General features: G+C 39.3%; 1 protein-coding gene across 10 annotated transcripts in view; it reads left to right on the top strand.

Moving 5' to 3' along the window:
• The window catches only part of Arhgef33 (Rho guanine nucleotide exchange factor 33), a 119,078-nt gene that overhangs the window by 63,717 nt on the left and 40,198 nt on the right, over window positions 1–15,163 (top strand). For 4 of the 10 annotated variants that reach the window (XM_090337098.1, XM_090337100.1, XM_090337099.1 and 1 more), the window contains 2 exons: window positions 4,094–4,233; window positions 11,306–13,496. In XM_090337098.1, the coding sequence (XP_090193224.1) occupies window positions 4,094–4,233; window positions 11,306–11,435 (270 nt within the window). In that variant the 3' untranslated portion in view covers window positions 11,436–13,496. The other 6 variants (XM_090337107.1, XM_090337102.1, XM_090337103.1 and 3 more) reach the window with 5 other exon arrangements.

Here is a 15,163-nt window from a genome sequence, read left to right as displayed (position 1 = left end):
TTAGAGATAGATCATATCGCTGGGTGAGGTGGCTCACACCTATAATCCTAGCTACTCAGAGACTGAGATCTGAGGATCGAAGTTCAAAGCCAGCCCATACACTAAAGTCCAAGAGACTCTTATCTCCACTTAACCACTAGAAAACTGGAAGTGACACTGGCTCAAAGGATAGGGCGGCAGCCTTGAGCTGAAGACCTCAGGGACAGCGCCTATGCCCAGGGTTCAAACCCCACGACCAACAAAAAAAAAAAAAAGAAAGAAAAAAGAAATAGACAATATCCAGGGTCATTCAGGGTTATTTGCTTAACACACACAATTGTAAATAAACTGTGGGAGCCCATTGGAGGAGTATCTAACATTTCTGGGCTAGCCAGGCCCAGTGGCTCCCACTCTAAACCCTGCACTTAAAAGGCTGACAGGAAGATTGCAATTTGAAGCCATCCTGGTTGAAAAAGTCCGTGAGATTCTTCTCTCCAATTGGCAAAAAGCTGGAAATACAGGTGTAGCTCAAATGGTAGAGTACCAGCCTTGAATGAAAAAGCTAAGTGAGGCCCTGAGTTCAAGTCCCACTACTGGCACTAAATTAAATCTCTTGAGGTGATAGTCAGAGAAGAGCTACATACACTGAATATCAGAATTATACCCTAAGGTACTTTAAAGAGTTACTAAGGAAATGGAATGAGAGATGGACCATGAAAAGGAATTTCTGGGAATAAATCAGCAAAGAATGCTTTCCTTTCATCATAGTGTTCATCATAGGCTAGGGGACAAGAAAGAATCCATTTGTGAAAAGCTGTGGAGTTTGCTGCCCATCTGTACACACCAAATCAAAGTCCGTCCATGTCTGGTAGTAGCAGAGGGCAAAAACACCCAGTATGTGTTCTGGTAAAGTTGCTAAAGTTCTTTAGGGTTCTTTCATTTTCTTTAGGCTATGATTTTTCAGCTTCAAACGTCATAAAATTCTACTAGGCAAAATTTCTTGAAAAAAAATACAATCAAAATCAATCTTAGGCATGTATCTGAGTTTAAAAACTTATTTAGAAGCCAGGCACTAGTGGCTCACATGGTAATCCTAGCTACTCAGGAGGCTGAGATCTGAGGATGGCAGTTCAAAGCCAGCCCAAACATAAAAATCCATGAGACTCTTATCCCCAATTAATCACCAGAAAACCAGAAGTGGTGCTGTGACTCAAGTGGTAGAATGCTAGTCTTGAGAAAAAGAATCTCAGGGACAGCACGCCAACCAGCACAAAAGACACACACACACACACACACACACACAGAGAGAGAGAGAGAGAGCGAGAGAGAGAGAGAGAGAGAGAGAGAGAGAGAGAGAGAGAGAGAGAGAGAGAGAGAGAGCGAGAGCCAACAACAACCCTCAATACCCAGAAATCTGGCTGCTGGTAGTTCATGTTTATAAATGTAGTTACTCAGGAGGCTGAGATCTGGAGGATCTGAGTTTGAAGCCAGCCTAGGTGAAAAATCCCCAAGATCCATCATTAAAATAACAAAATAGTAGATTGGAGGTAAGCTAAGCAAGCTCAAAGCCCTGAGTTCAAATTCTGATACTAGCACAAAACGACACAAAACACCTCAGAAGGCCTGGATATCTGGGACTCCTAGAGAGAGGTAATAGGAGTGCAGGTGGTCAGAGGCTATCTGAGGGTATGTATATTTGTGCATGTGTGTGTGCATACATGCATGCTTGTGTGTATGTATAGTATACACGTTAGGCATGTATATGTGAGAGTGAATATGTTTGAGTTAAACCTCTGTCCTCAAGGATGTCAGCTGTTGGCTGATGAGATATACAAAACTTTTCCATCTCTTCAAATATACTCTGCATCTTCCATCCCTGCCCAGGAGATCCAGCTAAAACCTAGACTTTATTGTCCTCTTTCTAATGACCAAGAAATTGTATGCTTCCATGCAAACAACACTGACAGTGATAGGAACTCTAGCTCTAGTGCTAGCACTGCTGCTAAACAGCTGTGTGCTTTAGGACAGTTCACAACTATTTCCAGTTTTCTTATCTATAAAAATAAGATAGGTTGTTGTTTCTTTCTTTTTTTTTTGCCAGTCCTGGGAATGAGCTTGGGGCCTGAGCACTGTCCTTGGACTTTCTCAAAGCTAGTGCTCTACCACTTGAGCCTCAGCACCACTTCCAGCTTTTTTCTATATGTGGTACTGAGGACTCGAACCCCAGTCTTTGTGCATGCTAGTCAAGCACTCTACCACTAGGCCAAACTCCTGGCCCCTAGATTTTTTTTTTTTGCCAGTTCTAGGGCTTGAACTCAGGGCCTGGGCAATGTCCTTGAGCTTTTCCAGGCAAATACTTTACCATATGAGCCACAGCACCTCTTCTGGCCTTTTCTGCTTATATAGTTCTTAGGAATTGAACCAAGGGCTTTGTGCATGCCAAGCAAGCACTCTACCACTAGGCCACACTCCCAGCCCCCAAAATAAGATAGAATTTATCTTACTTTCTACTTCATAGGGATCAGGCCAAACAATACAAAATTTTATGAATATCTTTTATAAAGTATGCAACGCAATACCGATGCAAGGTATTATCAAGATCATGGTTCCATATTTCTTTACGTGGGTCCTAATTACATATCACAGTAATGGAGTATCCACATTTTATAGGAGGCACATCCAAGGCACATCTCTGTGTGGTCCTTCTGAGATTCTAAGTCCTTGTTGTATGGAACCTCACTCAGCAGGCATTTTGGACAGCACAATTACCTGGCTTTAGTCCCTCCAAATATTATGGAGCTACTAGTGAATGCATTACCTGGTAACTTGTTATAAATCCAGAAAGAGTAGCCACACCTACTGGATAGAAACTGTAGTTTAGGATTCATTCTTAGGTGATTCATGTATTACTGCAGATGGGGCAGAAATATATTTTAAACCACTAGTTTTCATATGTAAGTGCACATGAAGACTAAGCTTCATTCACTTCAGAGGTTCTGATTCAGAAAGTTTGGGACTTCTGGGCTCAGACTTCTTTTATCATCTGGTACTACTTTCTTGTTTAAATTCTCTAAGTCAAACCTGTATGGTTTCTGGAAAATTTATCCTCATGCTTTGCTGCTCTGTCAACAAGCAGTCATCTTCCATTTTATGAGATTCGTGTGTGTGTGTGTGTGTGTGTGTGTGTGTGTGTGTATGTGTGTGTGTATGTGTGTGTTGGTTTCTTTGATACTCTGTTATTCAGAATTAAGCAGCTAATTTTAGATTGCTTTTAAATTAAAGTCATCTCAAGGTTCATATAAGATAGTGACACCTAGTTTGTATATGCATCTCACATTTAAAAGAAACCAGTGAGTTCACAAAAGATATAGCCTTATTTTTCATTCTGTATGGATTAAAAATTGAAGAAATAGATTTAAGGCATATTTACAAGTTGGAAATGTTAGTTGGCATTTCTCAATGGGTTAGACCTTTTAAAAACTCCTTCCATTATTTATGCCTAAAATAGAGAGATAGAAATACAAGTTTGGATATAATAGTACACTGTGTTAATAACATCCCATTGGTATACTTGTTTCTCTCCCGAGTTTAACCAAAAGACAAAACAAAATTCCTAGAGTTACAGTAAACAGGTTTTGCATTATATAGAGAAAGAAATATATAGCAAAGGATATGAAGGACTTATTACTGGGTTTCTAGCAAGGCAATGCTGACACCAGAATAAAATTTTATTTTCTATAGTTTCATAATTAGCTAAATTATTTCTTTATCTTTACTTAGCATTATAGTCTACTCTAGACTGTTTAATGTGTAGAAGATACCAAATTCAGAAATTTTTTTCCATCCACTGATTTCTTCCTAGCCTAGATATGCTTTAGTTGGGATATGGTGTTCATGATGGTTTTTTAGGGTAGGATAGGAAAGTGACACAAAATAAAGAAAAAAAAATCAAGAAGGAAGGAAGAAGGAAAGGAAAGAAAGAAAAAGAAAGAAAAGATAGGGAGGGAGGGGGAAGAAAGAAAAAGGAGAAGGAAAGAAAGAAAGACTGTCCCACAGCCAGGATTGGATGTTTTTAGAAAAAAGTGAAAAACTATCCCCTCTTTTGTGTTTTCAGGAGATGCATTTAGAAGACACCACCCGATTCTGTCCAAAGGAAGAAAGAGAAAGTGAACAAACATCTTTCAGCGATCAAAACCCCAGGCAGGACCAGAAAGGGGGCTTTCGCAGCTCCTTCCGCAAGCTCTTTAAAAAGAAGTGAGTAGCCCTTAGACAAGACAGCATTGTAACTCATTTTCCTTTGGGATAAGACTTGAGGTTTTAACAATAATGATTACCAAATAGTTTGGTTCTCACACAACCGCTTCAAATTCATTGTCTGCACCCAGTGGCCATGATTCCTGTGAGGGGAAGATATTTCTCCTTGTAATCTCCCAGCCCTCTGCCCTGACATATCCATCTATTATCCCAAAATCTTGGGTCCTGAGAGGCATGAGCAGAGGAGAGCCCCCAAAGGGAGCTGGGAGGAGTGGGATGCTCTCCTGGATTTAGGTGTGATGGGAGCTTCATCAGAATCTCTACCAGTGGGAAGATTTGTAAGACCATCTCAGCACTAACCCCTTTATGGGCCTATACATATCCTGAGTTTATTGGGACTTCTGCTAGTGTTTTCCTTGGATGAATGGATTTGGTTTGGGTCTTAGTTTAAAAAATTGCATTAATAGAGTGTCTATCCTACATAGGAGACAAAACCAAGGCATTTCCTCATGTGGTTTTCCCAAGTCTTCATTATTGTATGAAACATCAGCCAACAGATGTGTTACAGTGTTAATACAGTGCTGGGAGTTAGGGCCAAACACTAGCATAAATGTAGCAGAGAAATGAGCATTAACATTTGACCACTGAGGGATCAAGAAGTCCAGCTAGTGACTGCTTGAGTGACTTTATGTTGTCTGGCTTTCCCTTGGGGAACAAGCTCTCCTTATTAATTTCTCTTGGTAGAAGTTCTTGCAATCAGTTCTAAATACCAAGCCATCATATTCTAGTAGATGGAAAATAAAGGAGTTATTGCTGTTTTGAAGACTTGCTAGAAAAACACTTTGTCCTTGAAGGTAGAGATTATTGGCTGATTTCCATAATATTGGATGGAAGAAAAGGAGGAAGGCCTAGTGCATGTGTGTGTGTGTGTGTGTGTGTGTGTGTATGCGTGTGTATGTGTGTGTGTGTGTGTGTGTGTGTGTATTTTCATTTGTAATTTGTCTAATTCCTCTCCATTGCAGAGGATACTACTAAGATCAGTAGGTCTTTGTTGATCCTTGCCTGTTGTTACTAGATGTTACCAGAGATGTGCAGTTTACCATGACCCAGGTCTCCTTATAGTACAGTCCAGGGCATTGATGACTATTGCTGGATACTCAGCTGCTTTCTTCAGGGATTAAGGAGTTAAGAATTGTTTATCTCTCTATAGGTTCATGGATACATCTTTCTTGGCCTAGTGACTATTTCTGTTAGGGTTGACAGGGATGGAAGAATCTAGAAGCAGAGAACTTTCCAGTGTGAACTTGAGGAATTAGGCTCTGAAATCCTAAGGACTCCAAACTCTTAAGAATACTACTTGAACCTTACCATTTTTTTAAACCATAGTATTCCACTGTGATTTATAATGTGTGGATACTGGCTGTTGGAAAACCATCTACCACTTATTCCTTTACAAATTCTGTTTATCAGAGACAAGCAAAAAAAAAAGTTCTGCCAGTTGCTTGAAGACAAAAGGAGTAGATATGCCTTCTCTGTATCTAGAGAGCAGAACTAGCATAAGTGAGAGGCTGAACTCCCCAAGAATGCACCTGCCTAGAACTAGAACTGGTGATCTCATGAGAGTAAGATCTCTAAAATAAAACTAGGTGATTCTGGGCAAGGGACTGTAAAAAGGATTCCCACACGACTGCAAGACTGCTCAAGAAATTGTCAGAGTCATTTCTAATGTGAAGATTTGCTTTATCTATTGTTTGTTGTAGCAAAGACCAAGTAGTCATATCTTTTTATCACCAAAAGAAAGAAATTTGTGTGACCGTGGGCCTGTGATTCTAACATTTCACTAGGCAGGCAGGCACACTGGCTCACACCTGTAATCCTAGCCACTCTGGAGGCTGAGATCTGAGAATTATGGTTTAAAGCCAGCCCAGGCAGGAAGGTCTGTGAGACTCCAATTAACTACCAAAAAGCTGGAAGTGGAACTGTGGCTTAAGTGGTAGAGTGTTAGCCTTGAGAAAAAAAAAATCTCAGGGATAGCACCCAGGCCATTAGTTCCAGCCCCAGTACCAACACAAAAGAAAAGGGGAAAAAGGGAAGAAGAAGATTCACCATGCAGGCAGACCATATTTTTATCTTGGTATAACCTACTGATGTAATGCAGAGGACTTGCTATCTGGCTCCTCAAATTCATGCTGGTTAATTGCTTTAAGTCTTCATTTTAAGATTCTTCTTTAAAGGGCCAGCAGATTTCTTTAGTCCTCTTGTCCTTTCTCATAGATCAGTCTGCATCAGTCGTATTTTTGTTAACAATACTGGAACTGTCTTTTGTATCTAAAATCTGAAGTGTTATCTAAGTGAAAGTAAAGGTAAGGCCACACAGATGACTTTCCCTTGGGCAGGCTTTCCTGGATTATTGGATTTGACATAATGCCACAGTGAGAACTTTGGAGATTGGACATGGGATAAAGAAACATAGCTTCTCCTGAGTGTTTTCTCTAAGGACCATGGAAAGTCCTCAGTATGATACTATAGAGAGAAAGGGAAGAGGCCTAAACGTGGCACAAAAGGGCCAGGGTCTTTTACTAAACTCAAATGAGAATACACTGTTCTTAGTTGCATGCACTATTTCAGACACTTATGGCAGCACTAGCTAATGCTGGGTTCTAGAGCTACTCCAGAGTTAGGCTTGTTAGGCCCAAATGGGCCACTTATGTCATGTTTGGGGTTCACTGCCTTCCTCCTCTACAGCCCTTTAGAGGCTCATTCCTGTCTACACTGACACACTTTTTGTTCCATAGGGGCTTGTTTGGCTGGTGGCCCCACACACCCAGAATGCTGCTTCGGGATGAAGCTAGGCATGGAGCCAGATGCAACAGAAAACCTGAGAAAGGGTTCTCTTCCCTCTGAGGCTGGGAGGGCCGAATGCTTACACCCACAGGATTCAAAGGGGAGTCAAGCTGACATCATTAAAAAAAAAAGTCCTGAAAAATGCCCATGATATTTGAGGGAATGAATGACCCTTTGATTATTCCCCTTTCAGGAACATTTGTGCTAGACAGATACCAGGTTACATAACCATGATAGGTTTCAAGAATTTATCAGAATAAAGTTTACATATCTTAGAGTTTAAAAATGTTAAGTGACTTTACATATTTTGTAACAATTTCTAAAAGCCAGGAACAGAACTAATATGGATGGGTGATGCTGTATGAGACACCTTGCTCTTGAGCAAGTTGGAAAATAAACTATCTCTTCTAGAAGATGCTATATGGAAACTGGAAAGGCCCTAAACCTAGACTGTTGTGAAGGCTAAGGCAAATAGTACTTCATCTTTCATATATAAGCTTGCGCTTGGGTAAACAAGTGTTCTTGGATGGGTGTATTCTTTGGATGGTGGCTATAAGAAAAAGGATCATGTAAGACAGTTTAGGAGTAGGGAATGTAGGTGGCACTTTCTTTTAATTGTCACACTTGAGGGAGGGAGCATAAGATAAAGACTTTGGCGTCCGAATGATTCTGTTTTCTTAACAATTCCCTGGCTTTTTAGTATTTTGTGACATGCCTTAGGGTATTTCTATCTCCATCACCACCCTGCCTCCACCTATCACCTCATAATCTATTTTTAAAATTACACACTAAGAAAGTACTTCTACAGGGCTCGTATAAATAAATGTCAGGGAATCTTCTTCTTTTGGTGTCTTCTCAACTGTTTTGTATTTGTTCAACCAAGTCCATGGAACAAACTATATAATACAAAGCAGGAATACCAAAGAACTAAGCAATCATTTTACCCTGACCTTCTTTTCCACCTCCTGAAGCCCATCTCAAGCCCTTCCCCATTCTTACCTGCTTTGGGGATCTCTTACATCTCATTTAATTATCTATATAATTTTAAAAATCAAGGGACTATTTAAAGAGTATTTTAGATCATTTATTAATATTTCTCAATAGGCCATGTGAAATCAGTCTTTAGTGTACTAGGTACAAGCCCTAGAAATCCTATCCATTAGGAGTTTATAATTCAATGTAAGGGTAACTTAACTTCAAGTTACAGTATCTAGCATGTAATAAATACTCAACAAATATTCATTACACATCCACTACCAAAGCTAACTGGTTTGGGTAGGAGAACAGTTGACAAAACCCTTACTTTTTTCTCCATGCACATGTCTTCTAAGGCTTTCAAGGAGGCCAGATTTCCCCATCCCAGGCCAATTCTTCTTAACTCAGAGAGGCTTCTGTGGTATTAGACTCCACCTCTTTCCCTTTCCCAGCTCTAGACTTCCCACGTTTACCAGTACTGAACATGTTGAATAACCAACTTGTATTTGTCTTTGTTACTTGAATGTAAGCAAAGTTAGTAACAAGACTATTCTCTTTTTCGCTTTCTATCAAATACTTATATGGCCATCTGTTAGAATACACTGGCAGCCATTATACCTTTTCCTACTGAGTGGTTGTCTCTTTAGAGTCTGCTTAAATGTGCCCTCAAGTCAACCAAGATAGCTGTGGGAGCTCAAAAGCCATTTCTGTGTCTCTGCAACAGTTCAGATCCTAACAGACACACCTCTGGAAGAGTCCAGGTGTCCATACAGCATGCTGAACATTATCAAGAGGTCAGTTCAAATCGATTTTAAAAAGATTTGAAAATGAACTTTCAGTTATGGGGACAGTAGAAGGATAGTTTTGAAAAGGATTAGCAAGTTAGCCATTAGTCAATTTGTAGTTAACACTAAGATACGAAAAGTCATTCAGATACTGGAAACAGAGGGAAAGTAAAAGAGCAGTTTTTATAAAAAAAAAAATCAAGTGGAGTCTGTGGACTTTAAAAACTAGACAGGGCGATTTTGGCATTTGTTTCAGAAATGGGAACGCAACTGGTGAAGATTTCTGTGGTCCTTGGGGCTGGTGGTGACATCAAAGCTTTCCCATTTCCAGGTAAACATTGAACAGTTGCATGTGGGAACATCAAAGTGGAACATGTTGGGTTTTGGAAAGATCAGATGTAGATAAGAGGGGAAATGTGAGGTGATGATTTTTAAGTTTTGATTAATGACTTTCTGTTGAGAAACTGTCATGGGCAAGAATAATTTAGAAGAAATTGCAGGATCCAGGAGTGTGGCCTAGTGGTAGAGTGCTTGCTAGTATGGACGAAGCCCTGAGTTTGATTCCTTCGTACCACATGCACAGAAAAAGCCAGAAGTGGTAGAGTGCTAGCCTTGAGAATGCTCAAGGAGAGTGCCCGTGCCCTGAGTTCAAGCCCCAGAACTGGCACAAAAAAAAATCAACCCCATTCAATTCCTGCTCTCTGCTTGCTGCCCCTGGTGGGGGGAAAAAAGAAAGAAAAAGGAAAAAGAAGGGCATTCCTAGGCTCCTGAACAGAAGACATAGGCAAAGGATGAAAAGATCAAAATATAACTTCTGCACATTAGGGGCACAACCATATTGATTGGGGGGGTGATTTGAAGTAGGCAAGAATACTGAGAGGTGAGAAGTCTCAAAGTGATAGAGAGGAGCATGTGAAGACTTTTTCAAGGGAGGATTTAGGGGGCCTATGAGTGAAAGAGAACTTCACCCCATCCAAATGTACTAGAGTTGAAAGTAGCTTTCCTCTCTTCGCTGGGATGTGGCCCAGAAATACTCCTTACCAAAGTTAAAGGCATGGCGAGCCTCTTTGACTTCATCTGGGATAAGTCAGACCAGGGTACAAAGTGAAAATGCCTAGTCCACCCATCAGATCTCCACACAACCAGGAGTGTGTGGAATCACTTTCTTTCCTTGACTAATGTAAAGGAACATCTGAATCTGGCTAGTTTATTCAGTATATAATAGACTTATAATTCACTAATAAAAGCAAAGAATCAAAAATAGTCTACTGGCCTGGAGTTTGACCTAGTGGTAGAGTGGTAGCATGCACAAAGACCTGGGTTCGATTCTTGGGCACCACATACATAGAAAAAGCTGGAAATGGGAGCAACTCAAGTAGTAGAGCTCTACCCTTGAGAAAGCCCAAGGACAGTGCTCAGGCCCTGAGTTCAAGCCCTGGGACTGGCAAAACAAGACAAAACAAAACAGTGTCCTAACACAACAGTGAAAGAAAGTGCATGACAATGAATGCAGATAGTCAGCTATTTGTTTGTGGACAGGGGAGCACACCTAACTCAACCTCAGCATATGAGAAATTGTGTAGCTGTGTAGGAACTTTGGACAAAGAGCTTTCTTTGTCTTGCATCATTTTCATATATCCTGCATGAGGTCTTTTGATACTGATTCTTGGCTATAGGGCTAGTTTTACCCATCCTAGCTCAGAGTTTACATTAGTGAATGGGGCCCTGTCTAGCTTATTAGAGGTTATTTCCAGAAAGCCTCCTCCCTCCAGGGACTTCTGACATGAACAAACTGGAGAAGGTGCAGAGCTGGAATGGATTACCCACTGGCTTAACCAAGATCTAAAGGAAGAATGATCCTCGACTGGGGACTCAGATGGACTGATTTCAGTGTTGACTATTGATTGGCCTTGGTTTCCTTTGTGGTGGCTGAGATTATAGTATCTCCTCAATCTGATTACTGTACTGACTTCTGCATTCTAACAAATGTAGCATATTTATGTGGTTGGCTTCAATAAATCATTCATTTAAAAATGAAAATAAGCAAAAGCAAGAGTTTGTAATGCAATGCCTAGATTCAGTTAAGGCCCTTAATAGCTTTGGTTGGGTTCGGTCCATTTTAATTTTAGGGCTTTGGTATTTTTATGGTATAGTTACTTCACCAAAAATAGGATATTGTGCATTTTCTGAGCTTTTCTTCCCTTACTACAGTGTAATAACATGGTATCTTACACCGACATATACAGTGGTTACAACTGTGTTGAGGAGGCATTAGAAAGAATTCTCTTTATGTTTGCTGGAAATCCTAGATAACACATATCTTGAGTCTTAAAATTTAGGAGAGTAAGATTTATTCCAAATCTAGAAGGCAACTGTTTTACAAATGCAAAACAATTTGGATAGATAAACTATTTGAAAACAAGTAAAACCAAATCAACCTGTACTTTATCTGTGTGCTGAGATTTTAGGTCCAGTGGATCAGAATACAGGGAAAAAACTAATGAGAATCCCTCAATGGATCCTTCACCCACCAAACAAGATTTCTTCAGAAACCGACTTGCTCTTGCAAATGACCTTGACCAAGGAACAGCTGTGTAAAACATATTTAAAAGTTGTATTGTCAAGTGGTAAGATGAGGATTAAAAGACGTGTATATATTTGTGTAGGAATATATATATATATATTTCAATGTATAAATCCCCAAGAAAAACTCATATAAATACTTACATATGAAACTTAAATCAACATACAAGACATGAAGAGATGAAGATTAGTCTATGGTTAAGACCTGGCTTTTTGAACCTCAACACTTGGGAAAAGGGAACTGAAGACCTCTCACACCATTTCAGAAAACACAATAAATTTGGAGGAAAATAAATGTAAGAACAAAATCTGGCACCTTGAAGTCATTCCCCTAGCATCATCTTGAGTATGTTTTTATTTAACATGGATGTGACTTGTGGGCGTCCTAGTCATCTAGCTGATTAGTCCTTCCCTGAGTGCTTAGACACATATAATTATGTCAGGGATCAGTGATATCTTACCATGTATCATTCAAAAATCCCTCAGGTGATATATAATATCCCTTGCAGGCAAGGGATTAACCCAATTATATTCTACATACCAAAATCTGAGTTATAGGGACATTGTGACTAAACTGTGATATAAGAGGATCCAAGCTTGTTTTATGGTTATAGAAATTAATCAAGAAAGGGAGTGATGATTGCTGCAGCAATGGGAGTGGAGACTGGGGAGTGCTGAGGATGGGAAGAGTTCAGAGTCTTTATTTTTTGAGTATGCAGTATTTTAAATTCACTAGTAATCCTGAGTGTCACACACACTTAGAATCAGTGTCCAGGAAAAAAAGACACCGATTTAGCCACATCATCTTAAAAAGGGTTTCTTCAGTCTGGACAGAAGGTGGTAATGGCACTAGTGCTTTAATGGCTTGCACACACACTGCTTGCTACAAATACCAGGTCAGAATAAAAACTCAGGGATATATTCACTTCCCCCTACCCATCCCCAGAAGATGTAAAGAAAGAAAGCTTTTACAGATCATGTAAAACAAAGCCTGCTTGTCTCTGTGTTCTGTTTCCACATGAATATGTCATAATCAGTATCCTTAACAGGCCATAAATATCAGATTCATAATAGAAAAATAGCTTTAAAATGGTCCCCATTCCCAAAAAGTTGTCAAAATTAGGGGATTTGGCTTCCATTCATTCACAATCTTGGCACTCAAATTAACTTCTTTGTACACTGCACCTCTGTGAACACACTTTGATAAACTAGTATTCCCAATAGTCTTCTCCTCATTTGATGGTTAATTAGGAACTCTTCCTTGAGAATTTTGAATAGTAGGGGTCTAGAACATAGAAGGGATCACTGCGATGTTTTTCAAATTTGCAGCATTTAAGCCAAAGTTTTCCTCTCCCCTAAATTAATAGATATGTTTGAAGTTAGATTTTTTCTCTACTTTTAGGACAAGGTTGTTTTGGGGCACTGCTTGAGAGTATAATGTCAAATTACTTGGACATATAAAATGAAACAATTCACATCCTCTTAAATAAAAATGTAAACAAGATTTTTTTGTCTTTCATATATTGTTTGTCATTAAAACATTTCATTCCTGGTTTAAAAAAAACTCCTAAATTTTCATTTTGATAGCATCCTCTGAAAAATCTTGATGTTATATCTGTATTTTATAAAACTGACACATGAAATTCATAATAAAAGCTGCTCTACTTGGTCCCCATCTCCTGATACTTGGAGGTGATATAGATTTCTGTCTTCAGCACCCCTTCCCCTCTCCATCCTACTCCATCCTACATGTGTCTAACATCCATATTGCTCAACATGGCTTTATATGATACTTTACTTTTGCCTTCCCTGGAACTGCAAATTTCTTGGATGATACTTCAGGATCTCTCTCCAGGATGGCTGATGGGGTTCATTCTGATGACCATCTCATACTTTGTCTTCAGGGTAAAGTGACTTCACTCGACTACACTGACCATCTACTGTTTCCCAGTAAGCTTACCATAAACTTACCCCAAATCACTCTTGTTTTACGCCTATTCTCTAGCTCCTTCCTCTCTCTCTCCTCCTCACTCTCTCTCTTTCCTCCCTTTAATGTAATGTTGCACTAGGGATAAGAATCTCTATATCTGAGATCTCCAGCCATCTTGAGAAGTGCACTTTACACAAGAGACCTAGGATATCTTCAGAAAGTATTTGTTTTGATAAGCAGGAAGAAAAACTACAACAAAAGATGCTAGTTTTTACAGAGGCCAGGAAGTTATATATCTTTTGCAGACTTGTGGTATCTACATGCAAACTTAAACAAGAACTTTCTTGTTTTCCTAAGCAGGTTGGAAGCTTTGAGAACTAAGGATTTTTGGAACAAAAGTTTTGGCTTCTTCTAGTTGGCTGTTTATCATGTAACAGTTTAATCTGAGCTCGAAACTGGATTGCCAATGAAATCCTTTGAATAGTGTTTTCTAAAATAATTCACATCTCACCCTTCACTTCCTCCAAGAGTTTATTCATGGTAGCATCTCCATGAGGATGCTTGTAAACATGCCGAGTTCTGGACACTGAATCCTAATGAACTGAAGATTTAGATTTAGTCCAGGCCTCTGCATTTGAAACAGCCACTACTTCCTTAGACCAATAATAGATGATCTAGTCTGCAAATTTCAGCTGATTCTTTTTAATAAATTTAATTTTAGGGCAGAATAGAGAATTGATTAGATTTACCCTGAGATACAGAAAATTAATCATTAATTGAAACCCAGGCTAATATTTTTGTATTCTTTGTGACCTTTGCCGTCATACACAGTTAAGGTTTTGATTAAAAGTATACATTGTTGGGCACTGGTGGCTACTAAGGAGGTTGAGATCTGATGAGTCAAAGCTTGAAGCCAGTCTGAGTAGGAAAGTCCATGAGATTCTTATTCTCAGTTAATCATCAGAAAGGCAAAAGTGGAACTGTGGCTCAAGTGATATAACTTTGAGCAAACAGAAGATAAGAGACAGTGCCTGGCCTCTGGGCACTGAGTTCAAGCCCTGGTACTGGCACATACATACAAGTATACATACACACATGACAAATACATATCATAAAGTGGTCAAATTTATGGCAAGTTCCGGAGAATTATATGCACTTAAAATGATCATAAAATGTTTTATATTCAATTGCAAAATAAAATTTAGTTTACAGACTAATATCTTTTTCTTGAAACACTGTCAATAACTTTCCTATCACACATAAAACAACAATATTGGGATTCTCATCTCCTAAATATTGACCTAAAGATAAACTTACAGTACTCTTGATCTCTAAGTCTCCTAGTCTCCTAGCCCTATGGTATAAGGACAGCGAGTCTCAAATGATGGGGAGGGGTATGGTTAACTGAGGAGGGAAAGTTATATTTGAAGATGACTTAAAACACATGGCTGAACATTCAGTAAGGATCAGGTATCTTGAGAAAAAATAGAGCAGTACATGTTTGGTGGTATAGCTCAAGGGGTAGAGTTTGTTTAATCCCTAGTACCAATGCCCTGTCCCCCAGAAAACACAAACACAATTATATGAATTTAGGCAGTGTTAAAATGCTTTTGAGAAGTTGTCAGATGTTCAAATTAGTCAATATTTTTATCCTCAAAGTAAATAACTTGTGTTCCAAATTCTTTTTCTTTTTTGCCAGTCCTGGGGCTTGAACTCAGGGCCTGAGCAAGGCTAGAGCTCTACCACTGGAGCCACAGAAAAAGCCACTTCTGGCTTTTTCTATGTATGTGGTACCGAGGAATCAAACTCCAGT

Source organism: Megascapheus bottae, chromosome 7 (genome assembly GCF_031878675.1).
Source record: "Megascapheus bottae isolate mThoBot1 chromosome 7, mThoBot2.hap1, whole genome shotgun sequence".
Classification (NCBI taxonomy): domain Eukaryota; kingdom Metazoa; phylum Chordata; class Mammalia; order Rodentia; family Geomyidae; genus Megascapheus; species Megascapheus bottae.
This window is presented reverse-complemented; position numbering and strand designations above follow the sequence as displayed.